This window comes from Strigops habroptila (genome assembly GCF_004027225.2).
Source record: "Strigops habroptila isolate Jane chromosome 13 unlocalized genomic scaffold, bStrHab1.2.pri S16, whole genome shotgun sequence".
NCBI lineage: Eukaryota > Metazoa > Chordata > Aves > Psittaciformes > Psittacidae > Strigops > Strigops habroptila.
This window is the reverse complement of record NW_022651054.1, coordinates 3,412,441-3,431,403: the sequence shown is the minus strand read 5'-3', so window position 1 is coordinate 3,431,403 and position 18,963 is coordinate 3,412,441. Positions and strand designations below refer to the sequence as shown.

Below are 18,963 nucleotides of genomic sequence, written 5' to 3'. Positions count from 1 at the left end.
TAGGTCTCTGTTCAACTTTAATGTTTCATCTATCAAAGATGAAAAGGTTTTCAGTTAGCTAAAAATACAGTTAAAGTCTTAATCATTCCTCTAAACTGAAAAGGTGAATTTTCTTTCCCATGTAGTTTTTTAAGCTTATATTATTGATTGTTAAATATGAAAATAATTCCCCCCCTGCTTTTTCTTCTTTGGTGAGCTGTGGTTAGCCTCACTGCCGTGATTTTCCTGAAAACAGCCATATAGCTGCAGCATAAAGTCATCTCTGCAAACATTGCCCTAAAGAAAAAAATACAAGTCTGCTAATATGAAATCCTACTTTGGTGTGGCCAAAATCTAAAATTCTAAAAGAAGCTGTAACATGTTATATGGCATTAGCCAAAGAAAACTGTTATGTCTGTCTTCAGAGAGAAAACTGGAATAATATAAGGAAACCCCATTTCCCAATATATTGAGGTTTTCTGTAAGTAAACGCATAAGACCTGAAGAAAACAGTTCAAATCACAATCTTCTTGGAAAACCTCTGGATCTTAACCATGTGTGAATATTGCAGGTATGTTATTACTGAAAAAAAAATAAAGAAGGAAATGTTCACACGGAAATGTTCAAACTGGCAGCTAAAACCTTCCAAAATGTGGCACCGGAAAGAGGCATTTCTTGCGCTGTCCCATTTTATTAGGCAAATGAAAACTGTAAAGGATCATCAAAGTCTCATGCTTCAAACGCAGCCCTCCAAAGAGAAGGAATTTCCACAGATGTGCAACTTCCCTTTCCACAGATGCACGAGGGTTGAGCTTCCCTTTTTCTTTCTAGCACATCATATCAGCCATGGGCATCCCAGAGAAGGATGCTGTACTAGGCTGAATAAATAAGCTTAATAGAGAAACCTGAAATCCAGAATCAGTAGATTAGGTGAAAGGAATCCAGTATCCTTATCTAAAAATTAGCTTTAGATATTCTGAAGGAAGAAGAGGGGAAAATCGTGTTAGTACAGATGCGATTTGTCACATATCCTTCACTAGACAGGATGACCCAGATGTTGCTCAATTATGTGTGAGCATTTTTTCTTTGTATTGTACCTTCATGTAGGACAATGTAAGGATTGTAAGAATTGCTCCACGTTACCATCTTCCTGGTTTGCAGTGCTGAATGTAAACATGCTCCAAACAAAACCCTTCATAGGCACTTAAGAACAGGTTCCTCTTGAAGGTCCTCTGTATAACTTGTAAAGTGTCCTTCCAGTATTGTGTTAGAACTACAGGCTTGCAGATAATCCATCCTAACGTTTTCTTGAAGTGTTTGTTTGTTTTAAATTTGAATCTTCATAGCCTCATATTACAGTTCCCCTGAATTCTTGTGATTTAGTGCAATGGGTTTCGTTTTATATAAGAGCAGCAGCAGAAGTCCTTGGTTAGTGTCTGGAGGAAGACACGGTTAAATTCTGTATTGAGATACGATTCGTGAGCTGAGAGACTACTTGATACAAAGAACCAACAACAACAACAAAAAAAAAACCGAACTCCAAAAAGCCCAGAACTTTGAATGAGGTAAGAAGTGTTCATTGGGAAAGAGAACTCAGGATGTACGTAAGCACCAGGACCAACATTAAAACCTTAGCAGCAGGCAGGAGCATGCTGGCACTGGACCAGTACACCTTGCGCTCATTGAGGAGCTGAAAAGGACGGAAGTTTTCAATCATGTGAGTTGAGTTCCTCCCATCAAAGTGGAGTGTTGAAAACTGAGAAATCTGCAGACATCAAAGAAAAAGATTGTTAAATCCTTTTCCCACAGAACACTGTACAGAAGTGATAAATTCTGATAGTATAAATCTGCAGTGCCTTAGTCTGGTTTTGAACTGTATGGATGCATAAACCTTGCAGGAAAAAATGTGATGGATGCTACTGCCAAAGATCACCAACACATAACTTCTTTTAACCTTGGAAATCATGGGCACTTCCTTTCTGTGTGATCCAAATGCTTTGTCCAGCTCAAGGATCTGGACAAAAGTCCTTGAGGTGGACAGTCCTCTTGACGCACATAGCCCTGTCCTCATCCATTGCATGCCAGTGACATCAAGAGAATTAGGATTTCTTTCTTTGCTTCAAATTTCTGACTGTTGCATCATGGTGCTGGCCCAGAGCTAGCAGGTGCTCACTCTTGTGTACTGTGCTACGCTGACTTGTGTATGGCTGAGCCCAATGCAAGTAAGGAACTAAACCACAACTGCTGGCTGTTGGCCAGGCTGTGCTGGCTGCAATTCTGCTGAGAGTCCATACCAGGACATCCGAATTTTTTAATCCTGTGCTCTGTTAGCTGAACAATCTGTATTTTCGAGGATGTCATGATTCGATCTCCTGTTCCAATCTCTAGGGCAAAAATGGGTTGCTTAAAGCTGATGCTGATAGACTCAAAGTTTGGATTTTGAAGTATTCTGTTCTGGAAACCTGATACGACACTAGGAGAAAAGCAGTGAGACTTGGGAGTGAGCAGATGACAGCAGTGGAAGTGCTGCTGACGAAGTGCTGAGCTAGGTGCTTACCTGGGGGATTTCTTTGGCTTGCTTTTCACATCGTCATTTCCCCTTCCTTCCCCTTTCCTGCCATTTTTTGAGAGATGATTTAATAGGGTCAAAAAGCTATTTTGGCTAATGTCAAGCGCGTGTGTGTGTGTCATAGGAAGAAAGCAGTGGAGCAGCTAACAAGCCTGGGTTAAATTGTGTGGCTGAGCAGGCAGCCGAAGGGGCAAATAACCATCAGCAGACCTTCCAGGCTACCTCTCTGTGGCTCACCTGGGAAATACTGAGTTCAATCGGCTTCTCAAATATTGTCCAGGTGACACCCTCGTAGCAGTCAGGAGTGGTGAGAGAGCCCTCATACCGATAGTACCTTCCAAGGTCTTCCTCAGGTGGGAGAAGAGAACTCAGTGGCAAAGGGTCCATCTGTGTTGTTTGTCCTAGACAAACCACATGGAAATGTCTCTTGTAACAAGCGCAGCTCCAGGTGTTGTTCACATTTGTCCTCAGATTTGGCTACGTAAAGCCCCATCCCCACACATGCTTGCCACACCACCCAGGGCAGCCACACTACGCTGCTTGTGAAATCCCTGAGTGCCAGCTGCAGGATTCCCACCCAGCACATCTTACATACAGCTCTGTTAACACTCTGCATGTTTTGCTTCTCGCTATGTTTCCTTCTGCAGAAGCAGGAATACTCATTCTGGTCCTGGGAACAGTTCTTCACTGCAAATATGGAGAACTAGATTTTCTCCCATCTGTGATGCTCTGAGTGCTTGACAAACTTTTATCTTTTGGCTTTGACTTTCAAGTAACAATATCTACTGTAAGTATAACAGAATTAGACCATGAACTACCTGGTAGTATGTGTGCTCAAAATAAATACCTGTCGTGTTTTGACCAACACAAGTGTCTTACCTTTGTATTTAATATTCTCTAATTCATTTATTAGAGTTGCATAGTTTTTATTTTCTTCTTCAACCTGAAATGGAAATATGTTGATTCCAAATCATGCATTTCCCAACAACTGGTTGCTTTGAATTAATTGTGAATAAGACAGAAAAGAACCATAAGGCTAAAAGATAACAGCAAGCAGAATACAGAAAAGGGTAAAGAAACTAAGTGCTGGTCCTGAATGTCTGCAGAAGACAGAGAGGCTGAGGTCTTGGACTACCATAACATTAACACAATCGACGACTCAGCCAAATTGCTGGTAGATTTGAGATGGGCAATTAAAAACCTGGCTACATACCTTTACAAAGAATGCCAACACAGCCACACCATCCGCGGTTTCCTTCGCTTCTGTTATATTCGAAACATCTTCTCTTATGTGGACAATATGAAGCTGTAACACAACAGTAAAGGCCAATTATTGTTCATCTTCTCCTACAGTTCAGTGGTGTAAATGCAGCTTGGCTGCTTCTCTGCGCCTGTGCTGCAGCGGGGCTGGAGCTCCTTGGCTGGTCACAGGCTGGGAACCAGCAGCTCATGGTCCTTGGCCTGAGGCAGGAACTATGCAATAAGTAGACTATAATTTGATGCAAACATTCATCAGCAATGTTTTCATGGGTTTCATGGATTTTTACATCATGCTTTAAAAGGGGGAGGGTTTTCTTCCACTAATCCGTGTGTATCAGCACTGGCAAATTGTCTTGCCTTGAAGAGAATTTTTTTTTTTTTGGTTGCATAGGTCAATTCATGGCTGCAGTCCCAGAAATTAATATATAATCTGGATAAGCAGTCTGAGAGTGTAATCAGACTGTATAGACTTTGAAATGTTTCTCCTCCCAAAAGGCTATATAACTCCAGATTTATCATCTGTCCTGTGCCTTTGCTATGAAAAGTAACATGTGTCCTATGTTTAGCAGTTGACCTTTGTTTAGCAAACAAGATTTCCTCAGTTCTTTATTTCTATTGTTGGGGTTTCATAGGAAAACTAGCCAATGATTTTTGTACACCAGTATCTTAAATAGCCAAAGTTGTTGAGTAAAAGCAATAATCCAAAACCAGTCTCACCTACCTCCATGGCTTCTTTTTCTCCATCTATGCTGTGCTCTGACCCAGGAAGGTATCGCTGCACACCTGGGACTCCCCAGTGCAAATGAAATTCTGTTGCCTTGTATTTTCTTCCCAGACCTCCACCTCCAATTTTAGGGGATGTGCTTAATTCTACTTTAACTGGGGAGAACAAAGAAGTTGTTAAAATAACCCCAAACAGATCATACATTAATAGTACAGGAGAGTAGAGAGATGTACGTTCTCGAGATTCAAATTTATCCTAAAGTTCCGAGTGTTCCAGAAGCTGAGCACTGACAAAAGGCTGGCTGAGATTAATTTGAGATGAAAAGGAGAAATATCATAGTCCACTTCCCAGTAACATGCAACCGCATTTGGGCATCCCTCTATGGCATAGGACTTGGAGCTTCTATTCCCATTTCTATCTAGGATTTGCATTGTGGTCTTGAATGACTTGTGTAGAGCCTTACTTGCTGGAGAGCTGAGCTACCCATTACTTCACTTGAATAAATAAACTAAATTTGAAGATACTTGTTTCCCTTTCTAAAATGGAGGAAAAGGACAGAGCACTGCTTTGGATTGTTCCAGGGAAAGGGGTTTATAGGCTTTTACAGCATCCATTGGTGTATCCTTTGAAGTATCATCAGCTAATTGCATTTGGAAGAAACCAGGGTAATGGACTGTCTTTCCTTCATTGCACTGAGGGGATTTGTAGGGATTTGTTCACTGCCATTATAACCCCAGGAGTCATTGCTACTCAGACCTTTCAGAAGACCCTATATCCTTTCATTTTATTGTGTAGGAGAACACCCTATATCAAAGTATTCTTAAAAGTAAACTTGACCATGGTTTATTTGATTTTTAAGCATCTGTTTATCTTCCATCATCTGCACTGTAACATTTGTTATAGTCAGGGTTTAAAGATACTCTGATTTAATTTATAGTGTTGCAATTTAAGCCTAAGCATCTAAGTCATTATATCTATTTAATGTAATGCTTGATCTGTTGTTAACAGCAACACAACATATTCTTAGGAGCTATTTTTCTAGTTATAAATCACCATCACTTCCTGTGCTTGAGACATTTGTGATATATTTTATAATGTTAAGACCTCTACATTAAGCATAGTACTTCTCTTTCCATAGGAAAGATTGCTTTAACCTGGAATGAAGCCCCAGAGATTTCATTTCTGTTCTGAATTCCAAATGAACTGGAAGATTATATGAGTCAGTTTTCTTTTTTATCTATAAATGGATGAGTAACACATCTTTGTGGGCTTTGTTTATTTAGATTGTAGGGCCTTGGAGACACTGACCTTTGCTGTCTGTACATCATAGAACATAATGATAGTCTAATCTCATGCAGCGCTTCTAATTGCAGCTGTAATTTAAGCAATAACAGTTCCAGTTTTGTACTCATTTTATCACAGGAATTGGTTGCCCTCAAAAGGAAGAAATTTTAAAAGCCCAGATTGAAAAACTAATTCTTTTGCATGGCTGGAAAAGATGAAAGATCTGACCCATCCTTATGAATGTGAGGTGTTGTGTAAAAGAGATTTCTATGCACAGCCACTGTAATAGGGAGACTCTAGAATATCATTCTGTAATGGAAAAGCCATTAACCCATATACTAGTGAAAAGTAAAAATATGTCTTTTCTCATGGTCTGTCAAAATACTAATGTTTTAAACTAGAATCTCTGGCCATGAAAACCTACCCAGCTGTTTGCCTTCTTCCATTTCCATTCTACGATAAGGAAATATTTGCCATCTGCAACTTTCCACTTTAGGGATTTAGCAGTTAAAAAAAAAAAAAAACAAACATCAAAGATTTTAAGAACACCTATAGAACCATAGAATCATAGAATCTCAGACTGTTTTGGGTTGGAAGGGACCTTAAAGCTCACCCAGTTCCAATCCCCTGCCACAGGCAAGGACACCTTCCACTAGACGAGGTTGCTCCAAGCCCCATCCAACCTGGCCTTGAGCATTTCCAGGATGGGGCATAGATAAATGTTATATATAGATAACATTAAAAAGGAATAAAACGAATAACAGATTTATTTCTAAAGTAATTTAGTATAATATTGTTGAAGTGTCATCATTAGTATTGCTTTTAGTGAAGAGAAGTGGAGGAAGTAAAACAGCTCTAAATCACTATTCACTGATTCACTGTTTACTGATTTGCTGTTCACTGAATCACTGTTTACTGAATCAGTAAGGAGCTGATCAGCAGACTCCCATTAGATTACTTCTGAGTGCAGAGAAAACAAGTTGGAATCTAAGAAGATTTCAGCTCATTGTTAGAGAACTAGTAAGACACACATGTTGTGAGCCACTGTTTGAATGGCTTTCTCAGATTATGTTCTTCTTCAGCAGAACTCTTCTTTGTGCAGAAGCAAGGCTCAGAAAGGTCAAGCCCAGAAATGAAACATATAGGAGCATTCAGCAGAAATCATATACCTCTGCCAATCCCATTGCCCTAAACCCCTACACCTACCCACCTCTAGTCCTAGAGGTTGTTTGAGTTAGAGGTTCCCTAAACATCTTGAGTTCTGTTTCTGCACATGCACAGAACCACTTTCTGCCGAGGTACTCAAAGACCATATGTGGAACCAAAAAACTACGTAATTCCCACAAAGTTCCCAGAAAGCCTTGTTTCAGAAGGTATTCTGAAACTTTAACTTCTGAAATACAGGGGTGCTATCTTATTTTTGCTTACTTGCTTTTAAGTAACAGTAGTTATATCTAACCTTGCCCATGGTGAATGGATGGTCCCAAGAAGAGGAACAAATAAATCCCATAACAACATATTTGGCAGCACTTGCCTGTATGTCCATTGTTTTCTATGTTCCATTTTGAAGACCCCTTCACATCATATCCTTCAAAATTCAATGGCTTAAGGTTCTTGTCGTAGATGACATTTTTGGTGACAATATTGATAGGTGACTGTTTGTTCCCTTTGCAGCTGATATCTATCAGATACCATTCTTCAGGAGCTGTTTAAGGGTGAAGAAAATAATTTCTTTCTGCACACTGCAAATCCTTGATAACCCCAAACCACCCAACAGCCAATTTATTCTTGCTTGGGAAACTGGGGACATCTTCGAAGAAAAGGTCTTTGGATGTTGGAATGTAATCCAGCAACTTTCTTAGTATATCATTTTTGTAGTTTCAAAATATTCATAGGTCATAATATGTTATAATATTAATACTTTGTAGCATTATCCAAGGTTGAAACAAAACTAATATTTAGCCCAAAACACTGGCATCTTCAAAATACCATTCTTTCAGTATCCAATATAACACTTACTTATATCTACATTTAACATGGTCATGCAACATTAAATGCTGAGTTGTGTGATTTTTTGCATTATTTCTATCAAGAAGCCTTTTGCAAAACAGAAGAATCCAAACACTAATGTGATTGGGAAAATGAATTGTTCAGCAGTACCTTCACAGTGTGGCTGTGCACACTTCTGTGACTGATAGCACCAGTGGTGTTCAACTGCAAAGAAAATAAAACCATCAAATATTAAAAATCAGATGAATGAAAAGCTGCAGAAATTGCACCCCCCAAAGCAGATGTAAAATGAATTTATAACTTGTAAGCTTCACACAGAGATGACTGGGCACACAGCTTTGACAATGTCTTGGTGTTGTCTGCCCAATTTTATTAGAGAAAGATGTTTCATTTCTTAAATATATAAACAATGGCTGGTAAGATGGGAGTGCTTCAGCTGGAAAGAAATCTTTAGTTGCTAGAGATTTCTTAGCAGTATGAAGTACACCATCCAGCAAGTCTAGCTGGGTTTTAGTATCAAACAATCTGGAAGAAAGCATATGAATCCTGCAGCAGACAGCTCTGGCCTTTTTCTAGATCTCCTGTTTATTGGTGTATACTGTTAGTATTCCTTCCAAAAACTAGCAGGAAGTATTAGAACTCTAGATAGGTTGCAGTTCTGAATAATGTGGGTTTGAAACCTTGGCTTCGGTAGCTTCTTGAGGCAAAAGTTCCACATCTGAATATATGCAGTGCTAAATAAATTTCCTTTTATCAGTTCTGCACTTGCCATCCTTTCACATACTTGTAAATTCACTTCTGCAGGATGACTTCTCTCACTCTGCTCCAGAAACTATTTTAAAAATTACTTGGTGCAATAAGGAATTTTAAGAAATGAGGGATCTCGTTTCCCAAAAGACATGAAGAATCTTAAATTCAGCTGAGCTGTGATCCCACACAGATGGTTGCAGAATGTTTCAATAGAACATCTTAATCTTACTTTTTCATTGTCAGAAGAAATATGAAATTCAGAGGAAGAGCTGATTTAACTGAAGTATCTAGTCAGGAAAATAAGGACTACTATATTTATGTTTCAGTGTCTGTTTATGACAGTTGCGAGGTTCATATGGACTTTAAAAGGAGCAGTTCTCTTTGCTGTTTAATCAATAACAATTCAAAACCTCTTATAATCGTAATTCTGTTTGCCTATGGTTAGTGAATTATAGACATTTTAATCAATGGCTAATCAATTCTAGGGGTTATTATGGAGGAGACCTGTCATTAGGTTGTTAATTGCCATAATTTGTGATCTTTTACAACACATCTGCTGGAAGGCTCATAACTGCTTTTAACACCTTCATATCAGTAGCACAGCAATACCATCCATCTAGTAAGTATTTAGCAGCTATAAGTAGATAGAAAATGTGACTATGTGTCCCTCAGTTGTTAGGGACACTTGGGTGAGCTTGTAGACTTAATATTATCTTGAAAAAATGATACTGTTTCAGTTCATCTCTCACAAAAGTTAAATTTATGCTGAAAACTCTGAATAACATTGGCTCACTTTCTAGTTTAGCAAATGTTTAGTGATACTGAGAAGTAAACAGCATTGCTACATTTGTAATGTAAGTGCACTGATTTCTACATTGTTGTGCCATTAATGTTTTGTAATTATCAAAAAACTGGTTTTGACAAGGATTTAGTTTTTGACACACTTCGAACACACCCAAAACTTAGCTTTAGGACCTGCCATTTCTCAAATGGATTGTTGCATTTTTTCAGGCCTGGGTACACGAGAGAGACAAGACCTCCAGCAGCACAGAGCTGAGCAGTTTCTCATCTCCACTGGGAAACAGCAGGACCACAAGTTCCAAGCACAGAATGTCACCAAGTGTCTCAATCAATGTTTTAATCAATAAATGGCTAGAAAATGCCAGGTAAGCCAATCTTCATAATGCTTGGTTCTGTTTCATATGTGTTAGTGTTTGCATGGATGAATGACTGCAGACATGTTTTCGGCAACTGCTCTAGACGAGTGGCCAGTATGTGCTTCAACAATTGCTGCACCAGCACCCTGTGATTGGGAGTGCTCTTTCTTTGTGAGTTATATTTGCATGAGCCTTTGGGAACAAAAATGCTGCACTGCAGGAGCAACATGAACACAAATATTTGAAGGTAATGCATATGCAGCATAAGAGGAGAGTTACCTGCAAAGATTTGGTCTCAAAGTCTTTAGGATGTGGGTTAAACCAGGGAGGAAAGTCCTCAGGTGAGAAACCAAGGTCGAGGACCTGGTCCGTTTGCCATAAATTCTTGGAACAAGGTCTACTGTTCTGGGTTTGTACAGTACCTTGCACAATGGGAGTGTGATCATGACTTAGACATCAAAGCATTACTGCAATGCAAATCAAATTTTCCAGTCAATATGATTCACAGTCAGGAGTAAGTGCAACAAGTTCATTGGGTGCAAGGTTGTGGAGCTCTTGGATCATGACCATAGAACCCCGAAAATCAAAGACAACCATAGGAACCACTGAGGGAAGGTGAATATCACCAAATCACATTGTCAGTGGTCCTGATGTGGTGTTTCTATACCAGAGGAGGGAAATCGAAGTGGATCATTGCTGCATCTGAGTCCAACCCTTCTCAAACAAAGCAACGCTGAATTTTTACTAGCTGATAGGTGTTTGGCAGGTTCTGCCAAATAAGCTTGTGCATTTCAATCATGCTTCAGTAGACCAAAGCATGACTACACTCAAAATATTTCAGCCAGCACATCAAGATGATGAAGAGAATGAGTTTAAAAAATTAAAGATAAAAATAAAGAATCCAGCCTGCGTGTGGCCACTGCTGCCTTGCACCCAGCACTAGGAGTATTCTTCTCTTCTTCTGTCAAATGCAACATACACCAAATAACTGGTGTCTAATCTTTGCAAGCTCTCTGCAAAATTCCTAATGTCTACAAACTAACAAAAATTAAGTGTTTTTCTATCAAGTACTTATCACAGTTGTGGTTTAGAAAGTCAGATGGTATCAGTGAAGTAGAACAGGTTATAAATTCAGCAGTTCCTAAGAAAAAGGTCCCTAAAGCTTTTGAACTTTAACAAATGAGCTAATTAAATATTACAGAATGCCCGAGCAAACAATGATTTAATGTTCATTATGAATCAGATTTTTCTTCTGGTTGGTGGTAATATGACATTAGAGAACAGGATCTTCTCTGCAGACACTGCTCAGGAGGAACCAAACTGTTTCGCTTCCAAGGATCTGGATTTGCATTTGGATTTTTTTGAGTCAGGTGTGATTTCTCCCTGCATATAGAGACCTTGCATTTACAATGCTCCTTTTCCCCCCTGGGCTTTATGGCTTTATTTCTGAAGCAAGAAGGAAAGATACTTGTCACATCCAGTCAGTTGTCTGTGGTCTTAGGCATGATTATGCCCTAAGGTATGTTGTCTAGTCTAGTTTTAATTGTCTGAGTGGCTCCTGCCGCTTCCCTTAGGAGACGTTTCCACAGTCTATTAGCCTTCACTGTCAGGAAATGCTTCCTGTTGAATAGCTCACATTTTCCGCTCGCTTATCTGCATCCCATCACTCCTAGAAATATCACTGAACCACCCTAAACAATTCTTTTCCCTCCCTGATGTTTACAGCATTCAAATATTTCCTTCATAATCTCTAATTCCTGTTCTTGCTTCATCCATCCTCTGTCCCATCTCTTGATATGCCTTTCACCTTTTCACCATTTCCACTTCAAAGCTTCTCATCTCTCTCTGAAGCCCCTTTCTTACAGGGACTCTGCACATCTCTGATCCCCTCCTGCAGTCCTCTTAACTGACTGTTCTTTCCATCAAACCTCAGCTCCCCCATTCTTTTTCCTGTTCTTTTATTGCCTGGAAAAATGCAGCAGAAAGTGGAGGTTTTTGCAGTTTGGGTTTTTTTGTTTGGTCTGTAGTTGAGGTGCTGAAACGACTGCTGTGATATGAGCTGCCCTGGAGGGTTTCATAGCTTACTCCTTGCTGGTATGCATGAATCGAACCATGAGCATTCACATCTTCCTCAGGATAGCATTAGATACTAGCCAGGATTTCCAAAAGCTCCTCGCCTAATTGGCATTAAATAGAGACATTTGCGCTATTGTCACGATTGGAAGTAATGTATTTCAGTATATATATATACACACACACAATTGCTATATTATCAACTATATCTGGCTATTAAATCAAGAATCCATAATACGATGCAAGTGGTGATGCACCTTGACTTTACTGGGGTTTAGTTTAGAGTAGGGCTGAACTGGGCTGAAAGCCTCCTCTTCCTTCCCATAGTTCAAGACAGTTAAATTTAGGGAGTCTCTGGCAAGCAAGCAGTCCTACTTATCTCTGTTTCTTCCTTGTCAAATTTACAACTGGTTTCCTGACCAAAGCTGTTTCTTGGCACCAGAATAGCTGGAAAACAATACTATTACGTATTGTTTTCATTTTATTGTAAATGTTTTCAATTGTTTTAGCTATCAAGCGTAGCTTGGAAACTTGAGGCAAAAAAATTCCTTCAGCTGAGAACTCCCTCTTCTGTTCACTTATGCAGCTGGATGGAGGACAGTGCTTCTGGCTGGAAGCCAGGGTGTTAGCAATTTGCCAATGTGCTATTGTGTGATCTAGGAAAAGACCCTTAAGCTCTTTGGATCATGGTCAGATTGCCCAAATTCCGTAAAAGTTCATAAATCTACTTTGTCCCACTTGTTCCCTGCTTACAGCCCTACTTGGACCTGCTGAGTTGCTGCTTGGAAGCCCACATCCGTGACTCAGTGTCATGGGACAGGTTGTACTCAGGCTATCTGAAAATTGCCCTTTTTATTTGTCCATTTACAGAAAAAAAGTTACTAAAACAGGTTTTGTCCTGCTGGATAAAGTGGTTGGAAATCTACTGATTTTGTATGTTGATGGTTAGCTATTTTTATTAACTATATTTAATCTCTTGAAGTGTGAATGACATTTATGCCACTAACAGCCTGAAGTACTGAGGCAGTAAGAATATCTTCTGTTACTTTTTAGTTAAAATCCCTTTTCTTTCACTGACTGGGTCCTTTGTTTGTCCCTTCAGATCTCTTGTCACCCTCTTTCAGCCACGTCCTCGCTGACAATTCATTGTTTTCTGAGCTGATACAGTGCTCCCACTGCTCTGCTGCTTTTCAGAAAGCCCAGGCTGCCCTGAATGTCATAGTTCTCATTACTCTTCTACTGCCCATCAGTTTCCAATCCACCCCTAAAATCCCTTGTAACCACTGCCTTTGCAGCAGCCTGGCCTTTTCTATGAAAATGGCAAAAGCTGGTTTTGCATGTGGTATATTTTTAGCTTCAGTTTGTATTGGGCTCACTCTATTTATAGCTTGCTGTGTAAAACTTACTATCTTTAGTACAAAAGACAAAGCAACTTCAAAACAAGAGGAATCTGTCTTTCTAATTGAGATTGCTGAACACAATGAGCGTATATACATAAGTCTATTTATATGTTCTTAAGTATTATACATCCTCAGGAAGTCCTGATCAACTACTTTGACAGGCAAATTCAGTTCCAAAAGTTTACTTCTAGATTGGTGTATCTCTAACCATGTAAAAACAAGTGTTTGTGATCATTCACATCTCTTCTAGTCAGTTTTACCTGGAACTTTCATTTCTAATAATGATATATATCTGTATGTATTCCAAGATATTGCTGGGAGCTGACCTTGAAAATAAGCTTTACTGCAGTAGTGAAGCATTACAAGTAACCATATCTGATTAGAGCACAGTGTTTATAATTTGCACGTGTATACATAAATCACATGCTCAATGAGTTCTTTGTAACACATATAAACTAAAGGAAAAACCCAGAGATTGGAGGATTCTAGATATGCCCTATAAACATCTGCAAACTACTTCCTCTGTGTCAGAGAGTGAGGAAAATGTTTTCAGCTGTGACCTGTGATACTGTTGTAGCCTCTGTCATATATAAGTGTCCTCATAAATCTCCTGTACCAAAGCAGGAAGCTGGCCTTTAACAAAAACTGAGTATCCAGGACTAAGGTGATTTGCTTCTGTGGAGTATTTTGCTGTGCTTTGATTAATAAGAATAAAATCTAGATTTTTTTTTTTTTTATTATTTTTAAAATTTAATTCACACTCTTTGTGGCTTTCCTATTGTAGTCTTTTGTGCTGGGTTGAAGATGATTCATTGATCCGATGGCTACAAATACAACTAAAAATCTAGTAACAGGCCATTAGATATACTGTGCAACATAACAAAGCATCTTCTGCAATGCCATTAACAGGGAAAAAGCCTATTTGCACGGAGACAAACACCTAGCTGAAGAGCTGGACCTTGCAGCAGGAAGGCACCTTGGCTTGGATGCTGGAGAAGGATGAGGTGATGCAGCACACTGCAGTTCTGCATGAGGTCAGCTAAACAGTGAGCTAATACAAATTGATGACAGTGGAGTGTACTCACGCTAGTCAGGCTGATCCTTAAATGGAGCATTAGTAATGTGATTGGGTCCACTGTGTACATGGAAAATTGCCCACTCACTGCGTGTCATCAAAACAGGCTGCAAACTAGTGAACAATGATTTTGGAACTTGGGAGCTGTGATACCCTTGGGTGCATCAGCCTAGTAAAAAATCTGTCTGCTCAAGAACCTTGATGCCTGTCGAGGCATCGCATAGATGTGTGCTGCCTTAGGCACAGCATAGACAAAACAAAGCAGGATTCATCTCCTCTGTGATATCAGTCATTCATCTCTGCACGCTATATGCAATCACTCTTCAGCAGTTCAGAAGTCATGCAGGGGCATGAGGGGCATCTCATCCCCCTGCACTGGATTCATACGTGATGGAGGCAGCAGAGGTGATCTTGTAACACTTGCATGTGTAATTCTCTAAGAGGAAGTCAGGATCTGCAGATGAATGCAGATCACAGCAAGATGTGTCTGCACAGTACATTTTCTTCAATAATTTCACACACACACAGACTAATGTGAAGAGAATCGAGGCATTCCTGGTCTGACACAAATTCACCCATTTGTGCAGATTTATCTGAATGCCACCCCTGGCAGGCTACGGTAGTGTAAGATGTTAAAAACATTTCAAAGTTTATTCCATATATGACTCAAATACTGTCTTTTAGCTGCCTTTCAGGAGTCTTCCAGTGATATACAATGATGTTGTTTCTTTGCCTGCTGGGCTTGGTTCTGTCCCACAAAATGAAACAGGCAGTTAGAGCTAACTGAAGAGCTGCTCCCTGTCTCACCTGCTGCTTTGCCACAGGCACTTTGCTGTCTTTTGCTGAATTTTAGTGTCAAAGAGAGAGTGAAATTGTTAGAATGCCTTACCACTTTGTGCCTTTATCACAAACTGTGGGAAGAAGTAAGTGTACTCTGAGATTACAGGATTTGCATCCTTAGATATCCTGGTTAAGCACTCTCCGTCCATTCTTCTCTCAGGCTTAAAAACCCTCTAATTGTAAGCCAAATGTGACAGTGAATAAACCTCTGCTCACCGTAACTGTCCCTCTTATAGAGTTTGTTGGCTAAAATTTGATTGCAGGATCAATGTTTAATGGGAAAGTACAAAAATCTCAGAGTTTCAAAGATATTAAGTACTCAGTGCTGCTACAGGTTCAGCAGAGATGATAAAGCTGGAAAATTCTCTGCTACCTGAAGCCTGCTTGTGCAGTTTACACAGCTGTTATGGAGAGGGGAAAGCACAGAACAGTGTCAGTGGATATCTCTTGCTCTCTGTGCACACTCAGCAGCCTGACGAATGTGAGCTCTTGTTTCTCCTTGCATACAGTGGATCTGTCAATGGTGGTATACATTGATATGTATGGATGATGGTAGGCAAACTCAGATAAGCCTCTAAATCTATTTCAGCAGCTTGAATCATTACAAGGAAGGAAAAAGAGGAAGCACTAAGCAAGGTATCCTGCATAAAGATCATAACTTGAGTTCAAGCTGAGATAACTGAGGTAATTACTTTGAGATAATGTCAGTGATAGCTTTTCGGTTATATTTAATCATGTGCTGGATTAGGTGGGTGGAGAGAGGGAAATTCAGGCAATCCATAGCTCCTAAAACACCTGTGGATTACTGCCTTTTCTATGTGCTATGTCTTGCATTGCCATTCTTCTTCTTTCTTAAACAACTGAAAATGCAACTTTTCATCCCAAAGTGTATCTAAGGAGACCAGCATCCCACTTTTCCAACCCTAAAATGAATTTGAAATACAACTGTAAGCACATGTGCAGTCTATACCATTAGAACTGGAAATGGAAGAATTTGCAGCATCCTTTTTTATGCTACTTATGGAGGTATCAGGTATACTTTTTATTTAATGGCCCTGAGGAAACATCAGACTGAGAATTGGTGCCGACAATGTCAGTGTCAGCATGGTGATGTGAATTTTAAGTTTGCGAAAGTTAAAAATGTGTCAGTAGAAATATAGAAAATTGGAGGAATCGTGTTTGATGACGCATCAGTCTTTTGGAGCAGTAGAGCAAGGACTGTGGGAAAATGTCTTATCATGGTCATGAAAAAGAAAAAGGTTAAAACATGTTGGAGTTCATTCTGTTCCTCTTCAAAAAAATTTTTATCAGTAACACTTGGAGCTTGCTGTAACCCTACCACAAGGCTTCTAGATGGACATTTATTACTGTCCTCTGCAATTGTTGTTCTCTGAATGGCACTAGACTGAATCTGCCATTAATAAAACCTCTTTCTCAAAAGGTTTGGAATATTCGTGTTGGAATATTGCAGGCATTCTGCCTCTCTTCTAATAGCAGTACCAGAGGGTCATTGATCTCTTAAAGGAATCAAGCAAGCCATTTGAGGTGCATCAGTGCAGCTATTAATGGAATATGCTGAGATCCGTATAAGTCAATGGATGAGATGCTGGACAGAGGTTCAAGCTGGATGGTTTCTCTTTCTGCTGCTGGTTGATCTCTGGGCAGGTGGCTGCAGCAATGTGCCTCGGTTTCCTTTCTGTTCAATGGGGATAATGAAGCTTGCTTCCTTATAAAGCCCTGTAAGGACTATCAGTAATAATTTTAAAGCATAGGTGCTGTGATAGTAAGACAGGTAAAGGCTGAAAGCAATTTGAAATATAAACTGTTATATTGACTATTCAAGTGCAGTGAATTATGAGGCTGCCCAGATTGGAAAAACAGCCCTGGTGGATATCTGTTAAATGAGCTGATAAGTGGATATTGCCCAAGCTAGTTCTGAAATGTGGTAGGATAGAAATGAAATGCTTGTTTTTAAACAAGATCCCTTCCAAATATGACAAAAAATCTATTAGGCTAATTCTCAAAAGTTGAGGTTTCTTGAAAAATGTTTAGCCTTTAACTTAGCATAATGTATCCTGTGAAACTTCTACATCAGGAAAAGGTTTAGAAAAGAAGGTTGGGGAGAGAGCAGGTTTCATGCACATTAATGACTGTGTAGTTTCCTCTACATTCAGGGAAGAAAGTGGAAATAATCATGGTTGGGGGAAAAAAACAACAAAAATGATTATATCCATTCCTTATCTTATTTCCCTCTGCTCAGGCACTAATTATCACCACTAATCTAATAAAGCACATAAAGGTTTTCTAAATAGTCTTTCAAGATCCTGTAATAAATCTCTTCATAGAGCAGTAAATTAAGCAAAGTGTTAATCAGTCAGTAATCAATAGCAAGCAAACACTAGTTGTGGACTTTGGAAAAGCAAAGGTTCATTTTGATTCTGTTTACCTGTACCACATGTGGGAAGCCTCTGGAGAGAGAATACCTACAAAATACAGACTAAAGAAGAGGGGAGGTATTTGAACCATCAGGTAAGAACCTGGAAAATGCAAGCTACAGTGTCATGGATATGGCAAGTTAATTAAAAACAGAGAAATAGAATATGGAAGCCCCCCTTCCCCCCCCCTCCCCATTTCTCCAGGGCTGAGGCTGTGCCCTTAAGGCACTTTCTGAGCACGTCAGACCGCTGTTACTTTAAGTCTGACAACTGAATCTTGAACTGCTTTAAAACTGTGTCTCTTTAATAGGCTCTTGGTGCAGTGCTTCTCTCTGATACTGCTGATAATATTGTATCTCTTTTTTTTCCTTAATGCAGTCTAGTCTATTTTAGTGCAAACAATAGACCCTTCACCACCTTTAAGAACTGCAGTGTTTATCTTTAATTTTGAGGCTGTGTACTGATATTTACATAGGAAAGGGGATTATTCTATGTTATAGCATTGCTGATCAAATAGAAGCATAAAAATAACCTCTGCATTTTTCAATACTAATTATAGACTGCTATTTAATCCAGGCATCGTAAGTGCATAGTGTACTTATGTACATAGTGCACAGGCTGCAAAAATAGATGGATGTGCTGAGCTAATGCAGCAGCAAAGACATATTGTTCTTTTTCTCTCAGTGAGCAACCATAAGAATTTCATCTTCTATCATAAACAGCAAAGCAATATGAGTAGAAAACTAAACCAAGCTATTTGAAGGTTTAAGAAGTTTATAGAAGTTTGATTTTTTAAATGTACAGATATAATTAACTATAGAGATCAAGTCAAACCTCATTGATTTTTCTTGGAGGAGGAAGGTAACTAGACTCTCTAAAGGTGAAAAAACCCAAACCCACTCGTTCATTCATGAGCAATCTATACTTGATATTTTAGCACAACTAATAAAAGGCAGAGAAATAAATGAAACAATCTTCCTTTGACATATAGAAGAATTAGAGAGTCTGTACGGTATGTACTGATACTGAGAAACAAACCATAAATAAGAGTAACCTTGGTACATGGGGTTAGAAAGAGCAGGCAAGGACTTACCTACTGCCTCTGTCTTGAGAATGTGCAGAGAGAGCAGAACAAGGAACAGCAATTCCATTATCTATTTTAAATAGGCTCAGTGTTGAAACCAGAATTGATTAGACTTCTTAGTATGTGATCATATTTCTGCTCTCAGTTTTATACTGGAGTAAGTAGTCCCGGACAGACCTGAAAGCCATAGCCAGGAAGGTGAACTCCTCCCCTTTGTAATTTCTCCAGATTTACCCTGCTCCTGATTTGCCTAAATTTATTCATTTCTACAAAATGAATAGCAAAAGGAGTAAGGCTTTCTAGCACTAACCAAGTAGCCTGTA

General features: G+C 39.3%; 1 protein-coding gene across 1 annotated transcript; it reads right to left on the bottom strand.

Moving 5' to 3' along the window:
• CA4 (carbonic anhydrase 4) lies at positions 1–18,791 on the bottom strand. Its single transcript, XM_030472792.1, has 8 exons — positions 18,650–18,791; positions 7,977–8,030; positions 7,351–7,521; positions 4,530–4,687; positions 3,762–3,854; positions 3,428–3,491; positions 2,786–2,949; positions 1–1,744 (listed from the first exon to the last, which is right to left on the bottom strand). The coding sequence occupies exons 1-8, from the start codon at positions 18,705–18,707 to the stop codon at positions 1,556–1,558; spliced, it is 951 nt and encodes a 316-aa protein (XP_030328652.1). The 5' UTR covers positions 18,708–18,791; the 3' UTR covers positions 1–1,555.
• Positions 18,792–18,963: the final 172 nt, after the last annotated feature.